Genomic DNA, 19,495 nt, shown 5'->3' with positions numbered 1-19,495 from the left:
AACAACGTGACATTTTCTACTTTTACTTTAGTCGATGTGGCAACTCATGCACGTCACCTCATTAGTTAATAGAAATTTTTAACATAAGAAATTAAACTAATAACGAAAGTGCATGTCTATATTTAATTCCGAGTCAGGGACCTTTGTGACAACGAGGTATAGAGTGAGATCAAAGTGAACTTTCACTCACAAATAAATAAGATAAAGGATTTTAACGAGGAAAAAAGACTAAATTGTTATAAATAAATAAGATAAAGGACCCCTGAAGTAATTTTTCCATTAATTTATCGTTATAAAGTTCAATCACGTTATAACTATTTCGATCAATCTGATGTTTTAAATGGAGAAAAATAAGATGACTTTACCCCCAACAAGCAAGAAGAATGACGAGTCAGTCAAATCCATTTTACACAGAACTCAACGCGAAACATCGTTACATACAACGCGTTCACCATCACTCCCCCACCACACACATCCATCGAGAAAGACTTGCTTGGATACAAGCATTTAGACACATCATTTAGGCACCCACACACAAAAGTACATTTCATTTAATTATTTAAAAAGAAATATTATTTAATTATTTTCTTTCTCTATATTTTTTCAATTGTGCATGTGTGTTCAAGCCAAGTGCTCAAATCCTTTTGCCCAATTAAGTATTTTCCCACATCCAGCAATGCATTGAACCTCTCAACCATCAACCTCCTACTACTTCATATTTAAGATATATTTTAGGAATGAACACTAATGAATTTTAATATAAGATGAATTCATATTTTTTTAGGATCTTGTTGACGAGTATCCTTAGGGCACTAGTTAAAGATTCAAAAAGGAAATAATTGATAAATTTTATATTGAAAAAGTTATTTTTTAATGTTTCAATATGTTGAATATATTTCAAAATAAACCTTTCACTTTAAACTTTTATCAAGTGAAATTCAAACTTACATATATTATTTTAAGGGTCTTGTTAACGAGTGCCTCCGGGGCACTCTTTAAAGATTTCAAAAGAAGAAATAATTTTATAAAAAAGGCAAAGATTTTGATTTTCAATGCATTGATTACACATATTTTCATGATAAGTTATCATTCAAGCCTTAACCAGTGCCCGGATCATTGGTTAACATTTCTCTTCTTTTAAAATATGAGCTAAATATTTTTTTTTATATGAAAATACGAGCCAAATATAAAAAAAAACTAACAAGTAGATGCAAAACTCTATTTTATGTCATTATTATCAAGCATGCGGCATAGTTTTAAATTTATGCTGCCTGCTATGTACTATTTGTATCCCCTTCCCTAATGGCTATGTGTCTTTGTCTTGAGAACAGAGGACACAGTCGCAGCGCAGGCATTAGCAACATGAATAGATAGCTACCTTTCCTTTGGAAAAAACTTTTATGCCCCTTCTCAGTGGTGAGAGTTGCAAGAAAGAGATTTCTTGCCATAAATGAAAACAAGATCTTAAATTATTTCATATACATATGCCCTATCCAAATTTCATGTGTTAAGATGGCCCACTTGAAATCCATGCCTACATGGCCTACAACAACTAACCAATTTTTGAAACTTACTTCCTAAGTAAAGGCTACCATTTGGAAAAAGCAAGAGAGTGAGTGATCAACCTATGAAAATGGTTCTCATTACTTGCTTTTCTTACATCTCCTCTATAGTCAGCAAAATAACTATAACTTGATTAATTGGAGTTATACATATATCTAGTGGATACTATTTGGTCTTTAACCTTTCGGTTTCTAAGATAACAAGCTCTATATTAATCCAAAAGTTTAATTAAGAGGGAAATAAAGTATAAAAAAACTTTATCATCGAAAAAGAAAAGTATAAAAACTTACTGATAGACATAATACTATTAATGCAAAACAAAATCTAGAAAATATAAACAGCCATTATTGTTGAATAAACACAAAAGAAACTGTAACAAGACACAGAATTAAGAAAAGGTTAAGAAATGCAATGATTGAAACAAGATGTACATTCATTTATTTATCATAATTTTGGTTGGTTAGACAGGTTGTAATATGATCTTTACATTCATGTAATGTAATTTCCCCAGAAATGATTACATCGTGATCCTTACAAGCTGTAATTACATCCTCACCAAATCATATCCAACCTTGTGCTTCTTCAACTCCCCAATTTAAATTCTCCTTTTATTTTTCCTTAACATAACCTTTTTCCCAAAATACCCCTAAATTATTTTCTTCTTCAACTACATCTTATAAGCCATTACCCATCCCGTTTTCCAATCAAGAAACAAGTTGTACTATTTTTTCTTGCTTCAAGGAAAATCCTAATATTTCTTAATCATCTACACTATATTAACTACTTCTACTATTTCCTAAAATATAAACCTAATATTTCACTTTAATTCCTCCATTTAACAATGTTTTTAAAATCAAACCGGATATCAATTCGGCCAAACTACTCAATCTGATTCGACTGTTTTAAAATAGTCGAATCTAGAAAAAGCAATGTAACCGATCCGGTCCGATTTTAAAAACATCGGGTCCCACCTATACCCATCAATAAGTCCATTCTTGTGGAAGCCGGATCTCACGATTCACCTCTGTCAGCTGCTGCTTCACGTTCCGCTTTTGCTGAGAAAATTCATAATCACTGCCAACACCTAAAATACAACACACACATCACTGTCAAATCATAAAATCCCCAAATCAATAAAGAAAAACTTTATGCAAATTAATTAATTACAGTACTAACCATTTTCAAAATTTGAAGTTCCATAAAAACGATTTTTCTGCTGCATGTAACCTCTAATCATACCTTCTTCCACCTTCCGATTCCAAGCATAAACCACTCTTTCAGGAACCACCACATTTTTACTACCACCCCCTAAAAACACACAAAAAATTAATTAATAATTAACGAATTTATATTTAACATAACATAATCAACATCAATTAATTAGTTAATTAAATTTTTACCTAGAGTTTTTCTTGATTCAGTAGAATCAACAACACGAGGCAAGAAAACACCAGTACCATTTCTTTCCCTTCTCAAATTAGGGTTTCCCTTCTTCACAGAACTCCATGCAGATGAAGACAAACCAACATTACTCGGAAAAACCGTTTCATTGTTCCTTCTTCCTCCAGGGATATTTCGGTGATTTTCAACTCTTCTCTGTGAAATAGCACGAGAAAATTCCTCTCGTTGCTTCATCCACTGCTTCTTCAACATCTCAAACTAAAAAAAAAAAAAAAAAAAAAAAAATCACCAAAAAAAAATCAGTAAACTAAATTAAATAGCTTAAAAATTGATAAAAATGAAGAAAAAAATAAAAAAAATGTTGAGTATGTTTTTGTTTTTGTTATTACTTGAGCGATTTGAAACTGTAACTGTTTCTGAGAAATTGCATGTTGATGATGATGATTCTGAGTATGAAATCCATGGTGGTTTTTAGGGGTAAAACCGTAAAAAGCTTCTTCTTCTTCGTACTTAGCTCGATGAACCCTTGCATCTTCTCCTGCAGCTGCATGTAGCAGATCAAACCTCGCTTTCTGCAAGTTCTGCTTCAAAACGGTGTCGTTTCCACTTGAACTCTTCGCGTAGCTTCCATTCTCAAAAACACCCTATGAAAAATAAACACAGTTGTAATTTATTTTTTTGAGTGTTATCGTTTTTTTTTTTGTTGAATTTTTTTCGTTACCTTGTTGTGGAGAGATGAGTGAGTCATTTGACGAGTTAACTCGGAGATTGAAACATCATCGTAAGGAAAAAGAGTGGTTGAACTTGAAACGGCGTCGTTTGTGAAGAGTTTATTAATGAAAGATTTTTCGTCCTCGGTTAAGAACTGAGGAGAAAGTGAATGAGCCATTTGAGTTTTTTTTTTTAGTGATTTGAAATTTGAATTTGGAATATGGTTTTTTTTGAAGAAGTTTTGATATGGTTTTATATAGTAAGAGTGTATTTATAAGGGACCCAGAAATTTTATAATAAAAAATTAGAAAGAGGGTGAAAGGGAAAGTAGAGAATGGAATGAACAAAGAAGAGGAATTTGAGGGATTTTTTTTGTCATAGAGTATACACTTTTTTATAGGTGATGTATTTTTGGTGTGTGTGTAATTTAATTTTGAATTCTTTAGAAAAAAGGTGGAGGGAGAAGAAATTAGAAGGATTAGAGGCGGTGAAGCTTTTTGGACTTACGCGCGCTGTTTTTGTTGTGGATGTACGCGCCGTCCATGCAGAAAAGGACAAGGTTTTTGGGTTACTTTTTTTTTCTTTATCATTTTCTTTCACTTCTGTCATGATTATTCTTGTTGGTTAAGTTTAGCTAACTTGTACTATAACCATACGCATTGTTAATAGATTTAATTTAATAGTGAAAAACAAATTTGATTTACAAAATTGAGTTTGATTTTTAAAATGGTTTCATATGATAGTTTATTTTACACGAATCATATTGTCAAAGTTAGTCACTTGACTAAATTAACGAGAAACATGTTAACAACGAAAATTAGAGGACAAAAGATATAATACATTAACTTGAGATGACAGATAAAAAAACACATGAAACATTTGCACCATCTTCAGTCATTTTAATAAAATCTCTTTGTATAATGATATGATGAAATTGTTGTTAGATCCAAGCGTTGTTTGACTGTATAGCATTTTGGTCTTTTGGAAAGAAAGAAACAAATGTATTTTTTAGCACAAGGAGAAAAAATTGAAGTCTTTATGTGACTAATCTAAGCTTAAGTTTTTATAGTGGTTGAAAGTGAGATATGCAACTTTCATTATTATTATGTTTTTGGATATTCCACTTTAACAATGTAAACTTTTTTTTTTAAGTCTGTTTCTCGCAAAGCTTATGCCAGAAGAACTTGTTTGGTTTGATTAATATATTTCATTTTAATATTTTCAAAAAAAAGATTATTAGGATATTTTTTCACTAAAGTCAAATGATTAAGTCAAAAAATAAAATTGTAAGTTAAATCATAATTAAAGAGAATCTCAAGAGTAACTATCAATTTCTCATGGTGATTAACTAACTACTAATTTTAGTTAGTAATTTTTTCAGAACAAATTTACCAATTTTAGGAAATAAAATTGATTTCTAATATATTGATTAAAATAAGAAGTTCATGGATATCTACCAAAATAAAATAAAAAAGTTGATGGAAAACCCAATAATGTTATAATAACGGTAGAACTAACAAATCAAAATTTTGGAATTTAGAAAGATATGGAAGGTGTGATACAGTTGAGGTAAGATGTGAAGGTGGACAGTTACGGAATGTATTGAAAAGGAGTGACTCGGTACCACGACGTGACTGAGGAGTTGCATTCCATTGCACCCCCTCACACTCACACCTATCCCTCGTTTCAGTCGTTTGCTTGGCAGTTGAAGCATTGTCCCAAGCAACACAGAGTAGTACTCCACTGCTTTCTGGGACCCACCAAAAACTATCAAAATTTATTTTATTAGTTTTCTTTTTTTGTTATAAAAGATTTAATTAGCATTCATATCTCATGATGATTCACACCAAAATGAACAATATGTCTCAGGATGATCAAGTTATTTTTACAGTCTTGTAAAAAAAAAAAGCTATTTTTACGGTAGTTTTTTTTGGTCAAGACGGTAGTTTTTTTTTTATTGCTTAACAATATTCATGTTTCAATTACATTTTTAAATATTCTATCAAAATATTTTAGATGTGGTCAGACTTATTACTGTATATAAATTCAACAAAATAACTCGTAATATTGTTTTTGCTCCCTTCGTCTCAATTTAATTGTTGTTTACAATAATGGTGTTCTTTCCTCTTAATTATTATAATACTTTTATATTAGTTTTTAAATCCTTTTATAATTATTTATGCCCCTCTATAGTAAAAAAATAAAATAAAAAATATCATACAGCCAATAACCTGTTTTTCTTGACAGTGGATATCAGGTACATTAGTTGGTAGCGAAATAAGCTCATAACAATAATATATATATATATTTTTTTTGAGAGAATATATATATATATATATATATATATATATATATATATATATATATATATATATATGAGTTTGCTATAATAGACCCACCTCATTTCATGAAGGTCTATTTTAGCAAGGTGCACCTTTTCATTTGGACATAAATGTCCATGTTTTTGTTTTTTTAGAAAATTAATACTAAAGGATACAAATGTAATTTCCAATTATGTTAGATTTTCTTTTTAGTTTTACGAGATCTACAGAGTCCACCTTTCTCTTTCTTCCTTCTCTTTTGCTATTCTTCTTCTCTCACCATTCTCTTTTTTCCATTTTGATTTACTCTCAAAATGTGATTTTTTCACGTTGACAATTATTTTCAAGGTTTTTGTTTCATTCTTACACTTTATGTTGTCAAGAAAATTAGTGATTGTGGTGAAATCATGGGTATATTTGGATTGGTAGTATAAGGTGGATGGAATTAGAAAGCATCTTTTTTTCAGCAACGTATAAGTTCCTTAATCTCCAGTTAGTGCCAGCAACGAAAAAACAACAACAACGTTGAACTTCCGATGACGAAAATGAATTTCAGTTGAAACCCACCATTGATTATATCTTTTCAAACAACCTTAAACCCATGTGGGATCCTGTAACTCAGATTGAAATAAGAACAAAAATTCTTTTTTAATTCTTTAATTACTGTTTCCCTTATTTCTTTGCTTGAGAGTTTGATTCAAAAAATTGGATCAATGTCAGTTAAAAGTATTGAAATTTTTATCATGGATTCAATTGGGTTTCGATGAATTTTGTTCTGCCATGAACTTTGTGATTAGGGAAACTTGTTTTGAAGGTGGCGATGACAATTCACAAAACTTGGAAGAAGAATGGAAGAAAGGAACCTGCAATGAGAGAGAGATACCGTAAGAGAGAGAAGAACATAAAAAAGGAAATAAAAAGCATAAATGATTTCAATCAAAAAACAAAAAAAAAAAACATAAGCTGAATTACATCTTTGTCCCTTCCTTATCTCTTTCTCAAAAAACAAAAACATAGACATTTATGTCCAAGTGAAAAGGTGCACCTTCCTAAAATAGACCTTCATGAAATGAGGTGGATCTATTGTAGTAAACCCCATATATATATATATATATATATATATATATATATATATATATATATATATATATATATATATATTAAAAGTTAAGTAAAACCAGTAGTTAAACTAACTAATGAATATAAAATAACATAAAACTATACTATTGTAATATTTTTATCAAGAATAGAGTTTAGACCAGTCTTTCGTGTTTGTCTATCCGCTTTTTATATTGTGTTAATTAATGTGTATATATTACAAGCAATAGTATTTATGAAACTTTTATCAAAATTAATTTGATTTTGATTAAATTATAGGCATAGATAATATATGTCTTATACACTATAAGTTCGAGTTCAACACTTTTCGAAGTATTTTTCTATGCTCATAAATGTTATATTTACGAAAATTGATTTTATTATCCAAAAAGGTATAAGACATAGCAGCAGAGCTTATTATCCGCTTACTTTTTATTAATGTGTAATTAATCCTTAATATATAAATGATTAGTTTAGGACATTAAACAATGTTAGAATCTCATGAAAGAATGTTATAAGCTCATGACACAATAATTGTTACCAAATAGACACATGCGAGCTTATAGCTATAAGCTATCTAACACAGGCAACTGTGTTTTAGAATCACGCAAACTCCTACAAAATCATATAACTCATAGAGTGGTGATAATTTTTGAAGCTAGAACTACAAGAATATGATGACTCCAATTGTTATTGGAAATTCCAAATATTAACCGAACATAAGAGTGATCAATTGAGACGTTTAAAATTGAGCTAAGCCAACTACAATGGTTCATGCGAACCTTGCACTGAAGAAGGAAAGCCATTAGATATAAAATAGAGTAAGGCAACAGTAGCAGTAAATGAAGAAGGAAAGTTGAATGTTACAATTGCCAAGCCAAAAAAGTATACATCCAAAATTAACATATAATTAACTGTGTTAACCCCAAGGGAGGTAGGTGTTTAGTTGAAAACTAGAGGAGATTTTTGTTATGCAGTGAAACATTAAGGAGGTTAGTGTAATTTCTCCAAATCAAATTCCAAAAAATACTTTAAAATTAAAACGAACTATAATATCATTTATGCTTTAATTTAGCATTTACAACTTGATTCAAAATGTTTAAATTCAAATTAACAACCCGTGGCTAAAGTTGTGTTTGTTCGTACATTATACGCCACACAAATAATTTGATGTTTGTTGGTTCAGAAGATCGTCGATGATACGAAGATAAGATAAAGGTAAATTTAGAGAGGTAACAAGTGAAATAGTAAAAGTGAATGAAGAAAATGATAGTATATATAGGGGTGAAGTTACGGAAAGAGGACTATGGTAAACAAATAATATAGTATGAGTGATGTGATAATAGTAAGTAGTCCCATCAATTCAAAACTCATAAATATGAGAGTTTGAAAAATGAGTAGTGATATTTGAACAACTATTTTTTACAACTATTATGACAACTTCTTTTTTTTCTCTTTCTATTAGACCAACTACAATGAGGGTGTTGAAAGCCATATTCAACAAGCAAACCATTGGAGAGGGGGGTGTTGAAAGTGAGCTGGAGGAAAGAGATGATGAATACATTCAATAGGTTGAATCCTGACGCTGGAAGCCACGTGGCGCGCTCGGATTGGGCTTTTTTTGGCGCGTGCGTTACACGCGCCGACAAGGCGCGTCTGTGACAGATGGACGCGGAGAGAGAAGCTTTTTTGGATAGATGCTGCCACGCGTCGCTTTCTGGTTGGCTGGCCTGGATTTTTATCTTCTTAATACTTTGGACTCAATTATTTCATTGCAAATAATTTTTTTTTTTTCACCAAAATTCGTGATTTTTTTTTCTCTATAAATAGAGACTTGGATCATTTGATTTGGACACAGAAAAAAAAACCATAATTTTCACTCTCTTAATCTTATTATTAGCATTTCTTTTGAAGTTTTAGTCTTTAATTAGTGAAATGGATCCCACTAACTGTAACACTCTAATTTTTTATTTAATTATTTTTAATTTCGTGGTGTCATTTATGTGATTTTTGGTGATTTATGTAGTGTATATTTAGTTATTATATGATTATTTTATTAAATAATTAAAATAATATAAGAATAGGATTAATTATTATTTTTGGGGGTTATGAAATAATTAACATAATTAGTAGGGAGTTAATTGCTAATTAGGGAGTGGGAGGTTACATTTTGGGAGTGGAGAAAAGGAAGGAAAAATAGAGAAAACAGTTTTACGTGAAAACAGTCTGGTTTTGGGAGAAAAGCTAGTGCAAGGGAGAGAAGCTTAGGAATCATTTGCTGCTGTATTTTTTCTGCAATTCTAAGGTAAGGGTGAGGTTTACCGCAATTATATAGATTCTGAATGTTGATTGTGTTCTAATAGGTTTATGTGAGGATTTGGGAGAAATTGGGTTTTGTTGATTAAGGAGTTTTGAGTGTAGAAATCATAGAATTGAGGGTAGAAATGGGTTCTGGGTGCATAAAACCTTTCATTGCATATCTGTAAACTAATTTGGGGAGTGAATTGAGGAAAAATGGGATTTTTGGGGAAAACCTGCATTCTGCCCGTACTGAAGTTCATCGTTCGCCTCGCGAGTAGCCATTGCTCGCCATAGCGAGTGAACAACTTCATCGCTCGCCTCGCGAGTGATACAGCTCGCCATGGCGAGTAACCTTGTAAAAATCTGGATTTTGAAAAAGTTGTTATAAGCCGTATTTTGGGTAGTTTCGTGTACCTAGATGATTCTTAAGAGGACTAGAGCAAGTTTTAAGTTCAAAAGATGATTAGGGAGCTTAGAATTGAGGTTTGAGTGAGAAAAATGTCATTTTTCCCGAGAGCACCATATTTCTGTTCGCCTCGAGTTCGCCTCCAACTCGCCATGGCGAGTACCTGTTTTCCTGAGCTCGCCATAGCGAGTAGATGAGCTCGCGAGGCGAGCTGCCCAGTATTTGGTTGGTTAATTCTGTTGTTGTTTGGATTGTGTATTTTGTTGAATTATTGCATGGCTTGTATGCTGATATATATTTCCTTGGATGCTTAGTTGGTTTTGATGAATGGATGTTGACTGATGTGTGTTGTATATAATTAAAATTCCCTTAAAGGTGTAAGTTGATTGGTGAATCATATATATGTATAGGTATAGGTTGGTTGGTATGTAGATATACTCTATGGGGATTAGTTGCATAAACATAACAGTGGGAGAGCCTCGGCTCTGGAATGCTTAGTCGTTCAAAGTGGTGGAGTACTAGTTACTCAAAGTGGTGTAGTGGTGAGGACTTATGTCCTGTTGAGAATGCTTTAACCATTCGACAGCGGTGTGGGTCACGGCCCTGAATTTTGGTACCACATGCATGGGAGTTTAGAGGAGTCTTAGTGGAGTGGTGATAAGTTGCATATACTGTTGAGAGGTGTATGAGTTAATATTGTGATAAGATGCGAAAATGATGTTATGTAAATAATAATGTTGATGATTTATGATAGGGTGTTAGATTCAATTGATATATTCTTTATCTATATTTTGTTGTGAATCTCACCCCTTCTGCTTGAAAATGTTGCCCTCCCTATGGGTAACTTGCAGGTGATCCTGAGTAGTTGGTGGTGGCTCAATGTGTCTAGGACTCTGATGCGTGGGTTGGGATTTATAGTTTAATTTCTACCTATGTATCAAATTTTGGAACAAATTAATGTAGTCCATGTTTAATGTTGAATTTTCATGTTGAGGCCTAGTGCCAAGATTAATGTTGGATAATGGAGTTTAATTTTGAAGAATATTCCGCTGCAGTTTAATGAAGCTTTTTGAAGGATGTTGTTAAATAGTTTTTAATCTATTTAAAAATTTATGTTTAGTAGTGTGACATGCCGTTTGGTGTTGAACTATGATTTTATATTTATAATTAAATTGATTTTGGGAAACGGGGTGTTACAATTGGTATCAGAGCCTGGTTGGTCCGTCCGGCCAAGTAGTAGAGTCGTGTTGAGCCACCTAGGATAGAGTGTCAACTCTAATATTGTTGTGTTGTTGTTGTTGTTATTCTGAACTGTTGTTCATTATGTAGAATCTTAAGATGGCTGGTAGAAACGACGCTGCTATTGCTGCTGCACTTGAGGCCGTAGCTCAAGCTGTTCAACAGCAACCGCAAGCTGGTAATGGAGAAGTGAGGATGCTGGAGACCTTTTTGAGAAATCATCCCCCAGCATTCAAAGGAAGGTATGACCCAGATGGCGCACAGTCATGGTTGAAAGAAGTGGAAAGGATTTTCAGAGTCATGCAGTGCTCTGAAGTACAAAAGGTGCGGTTCGGGACGCACATGTTGGCTGAGGAGGCAGACGACTGGTGGGTAAGTTTGTTACCAGTGTTGGAACAGAATGGAGCTGTAGTGACCTGGGCAGTGTTCAGAAGGGAATTTCTGAATAGGTACTTCCCGGAAGATGTTCGAGGTAGGAAGGAGATTGAGTTCCTGGAATTGAAGCAGGGTGATATGTCTGTTGTTGAGTATGCTGCAAAATTTGTGGAGCTTGCAAAGTTCTACCCCCATTATGCTCCGGAGACTGCAGAATTCTCCAAGTGCATAAAGTTTGAGAATGGCTTGAGGGCTGACATCAAGAGAGCCATAGGATACCAACAGATTAGAATTTTCTCTGATTTGGTGAGTCGCTGTAGGATCTACGAGGAGGACACCAAAGCTCATTATAAGGTGATGAGTGAGCGAAGAGGTAAGGGACATCAGAATCGTCCTAAACCGTATAGTGCCCCGACTGATAAGGGTAAGCAGAGACTTAATGATGAGAGGAGGCCGAGTAAGAGGGATGCTCCTGCTGAGATAGTGTGCTTTAAGTGTGGCGAGAAAGGTCACAAGAGTAACGTTTGTACCAAGGATGAGAAGAAGTGTTTCAGATGTGGACAGAAGGGTCACATGCTAGCCGATTGCAAGCGCGGTGATGTTGTATGCTATAATTGTAATGAAGAGGGCCACATCAGTACTCAGTGCACACAGCCGAAGAAGGTTAGAGTTGGTGGAAAAGTTTTTGCTTTGACTGGTACACAGACTGCTAATGAGGACCGTCTCATCAGAGGTACTTGTTTCTTTAATAGTACTCCTTTAATTCCTATTATAGACACTGGTGCTACTCATTGTTTCATTGCTTTAGAATGTGCTTATAAACTGGGTTTGATTGTGTCTGATATGAAAGGAGAAATGGTTGTTGAAACTCCAGCTAAGGGTTCAGTGACTACTTCTCTTGTTTGCTTGAGGTGTCCAATTTCTATGTTTGGTAGAGATTTTGAAGTAGACTTAGTTTGTTTGCCGCTGACGGGAATGGATGTTATTTTTGGGATGAATTGGTTAGAGTATAACCGAGTTCATATCAATTGCTTTAACAAGACTGTGCATTTTTCTTCTGCTGAAGAAGAGAGTGGAGTTGAAATTTTATCTACAAAGCAGATGAAGCAGTTAGAACGTGATGGAATTCTGATGTTTTCTCTAATGGCATATCTGTCGTTAGAAAATCAAGCTGTGATTGACAAGCTAGCAGTGGTGAATGAGTTTCCGGAGGTGTTCCCCGATGAGATTCCTGATGTGCCGCCAGAAAGGGAGGTGGAGTTTTCAATTGACCTTGTTCCTGGAACAAAGCCGGTGTCGATGGCACCGTACCGTATGTCAGCTTCTGAGTTAGCTGAATTGAAGAAACAGTTGGAAGATTTACTTGATAAGAAGTTTGTAAGACCCAGTGTTTCGCCGTGGGGAGCACCTGTGTTGTTGGTGAAGAAAAAGGATGGTAGTATGAGGTTGTGCATTGACTATCGTCAATTGAACAAAGTTACAATTAAGAATAGATATCCGCTTCCGAGGATTGATGACTTGATGGACCAGCTAGTGGGTGCAAAGGTGTTCAGTAAGATTGACTTGAGGTCAGGTTACCATCAAATTAAGGTGAAGGATGAGGATATGCAGAAGACGGCCTTTAGGACACGATACGGTCATTACGAATACAAAGTGATGCCTTTCGGTGTTACTAACGCGCCCGGTGTGTTCATGGAGTATATGAATCGAATTTTTCATGCTTTTCTGGATAAATTCGTGGTGGTATTTATTGACGATATTCTGATTTATTCGAAGACTGAAGAAGAGCATGCAGAACATCTGAGAATTGTGTTGCAAGTTTTGAAAGAAAGGAAGTTGTATGCCAAACTGTCGAAATGTGAGTTTTGGCTAAGTGAAGTGAGTTTCCTTGGTCATATTATTTCTGGTGATGGTATAGCGGTTGATCCATCAAAAGTTGATGCAGTATCACAATGGGAGACTCCGAAGTCGGTGACTGAAATCAGAAGCTTCTTGGGTTTGGCTGGTTATTACCGCAGATTTATAGAAGGATTTTCAAAGTTAGCATTGCCGTTGACTCAGTTAACCTGTAAGGGTAAGTCCTTTGTGTGGGATGCTCGGTGTGAGAGTAGTTTCAATGGATTAAAGAAAAGATTGACAACTGCTCCTATTTTGATCTTACCAAAGCCGGAAGAGCCATTCGTTGTTTACTGTGATGCGTCTAAGCTGGGTTTAGGAGGTGTTTTGATGCAAGATGGCAAGGTGGTAGCATATGCTTCTAGGCAACTGAGGGTGCACGAAAAGAATTATCCCACTCATGATTTGGAGTTAGCTGCGGTGGTTTTTGTTTTGAAAATTTGGAGACACTACTTGTATGGTTCCAGATTTGAAGTGTTCAGTGACCACAAGAGCTTGAAATATTTGTTTGACCAGAAGGAATTGAATATGAGGCAGAGGAGATGGCTTGAGCTGTTAAAAGATTATGATTTTGGGTTGAATTACCATCCGGGCAAAGCTAATGTAGTCGCGGATGCATTGAGTAGGAAGACACTGCATATGTCTGCTATGATGATGAAAGAATTTGATTTATTGGAACAGTTTAGAGACATGAGTTTGGTTTGTGAGTTGTCGCCTCATAGTGTACAATTGGGGATGCTAAAGATTAACAGTGATTTTCTGAGTAGTATCCGAGAAGCACAGCAAGTGGATGTCAAGTTAGTTGATCTGATGGTTGCTGGTAATGGCGTTGAAAATAGTGACTTCAAGGTTGATGAACAGGGTGTGTTGAGATTCAGAGGTAGAATTTGTATTCCTGATAATGAAGAAATGAAAAAGTTAATCCTAGAGGAAAGTCATAAGAGTAGCTTAAGCATTCATCCGGGAGCTACGAAGATGTATCATGATTTGAAAAAGTTGTTTTGGTGGTCTGGGTTGAAGCGAGATGTTGCTCATTTTGTGTATGCATGTTTAACTTGTCAGAAGTCTAAGGTTGAACACCAGAAACCTGCAGGATTGTTGACACCATTGGATGTACCGGAGTGGAAATGGGATAGCATTTCTATGGATTTTGTGACGAGTTTACCAAACACTCCGAGGGGACATGATTCGATTTGGGTTGTGGTTGATAGGTTGACGAAGTCGGCACATTTTATTCCTATCAACATTAGTTATCCGGTAGCTCAGTTGGCTGAGATTTATATACATAGTGTTGTGAAGCTACATGGAGTTCCTTCGAGTATTGTGTCGGATAGGGATCCGAGGTTCACTTCTAGGTTCTGGAAGAGTTTACAGGACGCTTTGGGTTCGAAGTTGAGGCTGAGTTCGGCTTATCATCCTCAGACAGATGGTCAGTCGGAGAGGACGATCCAATCATTGGAGGACTTGTTGAGAGTGTGTGTGCTTGAACAGGGTGGAGCTTGGGATAGTCACCTACCATTGATAGAGTTCACCTACAACAACAGTTATCATTCGAGTATAGGAATGGCACCATTCGAAGCTTTGTATGGTCGAAGGTGCAGGACTCCGTTGTGTTGGTTTGAGTCAGGAGAAAGTGTTGTGTTGGGACCGGATTTGGTTCAGGAGACTACAGAAAAAGTCAAGATGATCAGAGAGAAGATGAAAGCGTCACAGAGTCGACAGAAGAGTTACCATGACAAGCGGAGAAAGGCCCTTGAGTTTCAAGAGGGTGATCATGTATTTCTAAGAGTGACTCCGATGACGGGTGTAGGACGTGCTTTGAAATCGAGGAAGTTGACTCCGAAGTTCATTGGTCCGTATCAGATTTCAGAGAGAATCGGAACGGTGGCATATAGAGTTGGCTTGCCACCACATCTATCGAACTTGCATGATGTGTTTCACGTGTCACAACTGCGGAAGTATGTAGCAGATCCTTCACATGTTATTCCGAGAGATGATGTGCAGGTTCGGGACAATCTCACAGTTGAGACTTTGCCGTTGAGGATCGATGATCGGAAAGTAAAGGCATTGAGGGGCAAGGAAATACCCTTGGTGAGAGTAGTTTGGGGTGGAGCAACTGGTGAAAGTTTGACTTGGGAGCTGGAAAGTAAGATGAGGGACTCTTATCCTGAGTTGTTTGTTTGAGGTAAGATTTCGAGGACGAAATTCAGTAATTTGGGGAGAGTTGTAACACTCTAATTTTTTATTTAATTATTTTTAATTTCGTGGTGTCATTTATGTGATTTTTGGTGATTTATGTAGTGTATATTTAGTTATTATATGATTATTTTATTAAATAATTAAAATAATATAAGAATAGGATTAATTATTATTTTTGGGGGTTATGAAATAATTAACATAATTAGTAGGGAGTTAATTGCTAATTAGGGAGTGGGAGGTTACATTTTGGGAGTGGAGAAAAGGAAAGAAAAATAGAGAAAACAGTTTTACGTGAAAACAGTCTGGTTTTGGGAGAAAAGCTAGTGCAAGGGAGAGAAGCTTAGGAATCATTTGCTGCTGTATTTTTTCTGCAATTCTAAGGTAAGGGTGAGGTTTACCGCAATTATATAGATTCTGAATGTTGATTGTGTTCTAATAGGTTTATGTGAGGATTTGGGAGAAATTGGGTTTTGTTGATTAAGGAGTTTTGAGTGTAGAAATCATAGAATTGAGGGTAGAAATGGGTTCTGGGTGCATAAAACCTTTCATTGCATATCTGTAAACTAATTTGGGGAGTGAATTGAGGAAAAATGGGATTTTTGGGGAAAACCTGCATTCTGCCCGTACTGAAGTTCATCGTTCGCCTCGCGAGTAGCCATTGCTCGCCATAGCGAGTGAACAACTTCATCGCTCGCCTCGCGAGTGATACAGCTCGCCATGGCGAGTAACCTTGTAAAAATCTGGATTTTGAAAAAGTTGTTATAAGCCGTATTTTGGGTAGTTTCGTGTACCTAGATGATTCTTAAGAGGACTAGAGCAAGTTTTAAGTTCAAAAGATGATTAGGGAGCTTAGAATTGAGGTTTGAGTGAGAAAAATGTCATTTTTCCCGAGAGCACCATATTTCTGTTCGCCTCGAGTTCGCCTCCAACTCGCCATGGCGAGTACCTGTTTTCCTGAGCTCGCCATAGCGAGTAGATGAGCTCGCGAGGCGAGCTGCCCAGTATTTGGTTGGTTAATTCTGTTGTTGTTTGGATTGTGTATTTTGTTGAATTATTGCATGGCTTGTATGCTGATATATATTTCCTTGGATGCTTAGTTGGTTTTGATGAATGGATGTTGACTGATGTGTGTTGTATATAATTAAAATTCCCTTAAAGGTGTAAGTTGATTGGTGAATCATATATATGTATAGGTATAGGTTGGTTGGTATGTAGATATACTCTATGGGGATTAGTTGCATAAACATAACAGTGGGAGAGCCTCGGCTCTGGAATGCTTAGTCGTTCAAAGTGGTGGAGTACTAGTTACTCAAAGTGGTGTAGTGGTGAGGACTTATGTCCTGTTGAGAATGCTTTAACCATTCGACAGCGGTGTGGGTCACGGCCCTGAATTTTGGTACCACATGCATGGGAGTTTAGAGGAGTCTTAGTGGAGTGGTGATAAGTTGCATATACTGTTGAGAGGTGTATGAGTTAATATTGTGATAAGATGCGAAAATGATGTTATGTAAATAATAATGTTGATGATTTATGATAGGGTGTTAGATTCAATTGATATATTCTTTATCTATATTTTGTTGTGAATCTCACCCCTTCTGCTTGAAAATGTTGCCCTCCCTATGGGTAACTTGCAGGTGATCCTGAGTAGTTGGTGGTGGCTCAATGTGTCTAGGACTCTGATGCGTGGGTTGGGATTTATAGTTTAATTTCTACCTATGTATCAAATTTTGGAACAAATTAATGTAGTCCATGTTTAATGTTGAATTTTCATGTTGAGGCCTAGTGCCAAGATTAATGTTGGATAATGGAGTTTAATTTTGAAGAATATTCCGCTGCAGTTTAATGAAGCTTTTTGAAGGATGTTGTTAAATAGTTTTTAATCTATTTAAAAATTTATGTTTAGTAGTGTGACATGCCGTTTGGTGTTGAACTATGATTTTATATTTATAATTAAATTGATTTTGGGAAACGGGGTGTTACACTAACAATCAATCCAACACCCAAAATTCTTATGATTGTTGAGGATGAACGAGATACATATGCTCAACGTTGGACCGATTTTGAGCAATCTGAGGGAAGTGGATCTAGTACAGCACAACCATACTCGACCGAGGTGTTACCCACTTTTGCAAATCATGTGCGTGCTAGATCCGAGTTGCGTGATCCAAATGTTCATCACGAATTGCAAGCAGATCTAGTGAAGCACATATGGACAAAGTTTGGAATGTTTCACGATTGAAGATGATTTGTATCGAACTAAGTAAATTACTTGTGTGTTGTGTGCTTGTTTGTTGTCTTGCATTTTAAGCTATTTGTGTGACCCGTACTTAGTTTGTTGTATTGAATTTTATTTATGTTAAGAAAATAAAAATAAATTATTTAAATAAATTTTGTTTTTACAAAAAAAAATAAAAATTGTTAAGTGTTTCTTCATTTTAATTTAATTATAATCGATAATTGTAATTTTATGTAATTATAAAAACAAAAATATAAAATTAAATAAGAATAAGAAATAAAAGGTGGTGGGATAGGGTGTTGAATGAAAAAACCATTGGAGAGGTAAAAATTGAATGGGTGTTGAATTAAGAGAGAGAAAATGATGTGGAGTGTTGGGAATTGAAAAAGTGGGTGTTGAAGGTTGTTGAATGTATTTTACCATTGTAAATGGTCTTAGTCAAAAACAATGGAGAGAGAATAAAAACATAATGTAAGTATGAAAGAGAGATTGTCAAGAAGTTGTTACAAAATAGTTGTACAAATATCATTTCTCTTAAAAAGAGTAAATTTGGTGTAATCAAATTATTAGTTAGGATTTAGTCGCTATGTAGATTAACAGTCTATTTTCATCTAACTCTTTTATAAAGTGCTCTTGGAATTCCACTTAAGATATTTCAGCGAGTAACTCAAATGCGGTAACTATTGTGTTTACATACGTGAACATTGTTCAATTTTAATTTAGTTGAAAATAATAATAACTTTTTAAAAAAATAAAAATAAGAAAAATGCAAACATAGCTCACCTTAGCTGCCACATTCATAGCTACAGGGAAAGCTAAACTTGCTGGGAATATAATGTCCCTAACGTATTGTTTAAGCAATCAAAAGTACTAATAATCTTTTTATTCAAAATAAAAAAGTACTACTAACTTTTACATAAAAAATTATGTAGTTATGACATTTATATGTATCTTACTTGTATTTACAAAACAAAATTTTATTTTATAAATTTTTTAAACAATGCCTTTAAAACATTTGTTAGCATTATCAACGATAATAAAAGAATAAACTCGAGTGCAACAAATAATGGAAGATGAAGGAGGGAGGCTCGACATCCATTGTCAACAAAACTTGGAGAAAGAAATAGGGAAGAAGGGGTGAGAGAGGAGAAAGTAGAGATTGATAAGGTATAAATAGATAGATGTAGGATGCACCTGCTCATATTAGAACACACCTATGACTAATATCCACTCTAGGCCTTCAACCATTTATCAGGAAAACACTTGAGTGATATTGGGGTGTTAATGTCATAAGTCTACAAAAGATAAAAAATCCTTGTAAGTGAGAGAGAAGTAAACCATGATTTTTTGTCTTTAATGTCACCCAAGTGCTACATCATGCCAAAAATTAAAAGAAGAGTCAGTGCCAATCTGCTATATAGAATTTACACTTTCAAAATATAGTTTTCGAATGGCTTAATTACACTTTTGACCTCCTATCTTTTCGAAAGTTGCGATTTTGGCCCCATAACTAATTAAAATACAATAGAGCCCCCTATGTATTGGATTTTTGGCAGTTTTAGCCCCAAATGCCACTTTTGACTTAGTCTTCGCTTTCGCTGACGTGACATTCACAATGGTCGACACGTGGCACCTCACTTAAGGGATGTGGGTGCCACGTCAGCGAAGACTAAGTCAAAAGTGGCATTGGGGGCCAAAACTGCCAAAGATCCAATACATAGAAGGCTGTTTTATATTTTAATTAGTTAG

At 34.9% G+C, this 19,495-nt stretch overlaps 1 protein-coding gene across 1 annotated transcript; it reads right to left on the bottom strand.

Moving 5' to 3' along the window:
• Positions 1 to 1,978: 1,978 nt before the first annotated feature.
• On the bottom strand, positions 1,979 to 4,071 carry LOC25491537 (uncharacterized). Its single transcript, XM_013599480.3, has 5 exons — positions 3,686 to 4,071; positions 3,354 to 3,608; positions 2,964 to 3,222; positions 2,740 to 2,871; positions 1,979 to 2,647 (listed from the first exon to the last, which is right to left on the bottom strand). The coding sequence occupies exons 1-5, from the start codon at positions 3,851 to 3,853 to the stop codon at positions 2,544 to 2,546; spliced, it is 918 nt and encodes a 305-aa protein (XP_013454934.1). The 5' UTR covers positions 3,854 to 4,071; the 3' UTR covers positions 1,979 to 2,543.
• Positions 4,072 to 19,495: the final 15,424 nt, after the last annotated feature.

The sequence above is a fragment of the Medicago truncatula genome, chromosome 4 (genome assembly GCF_003473485.1).
Source record: "Medicago truncatula cultivar Jemalong A17 chromosome 4, MtrunA17r5.0-ANR, whole genome shotgun sequence".
NCBI lineage: Eukaryota > Viridiplantae > Streptophyta > Magnoliopsida > Fabales > Fabaceae > Medicago > Medicago truncatula.
The sequence above is the reverse complement of the archived record's forward strand: the minus strand, read 5'-3'. Positions and strand labels throughout refer to the sequence as shown.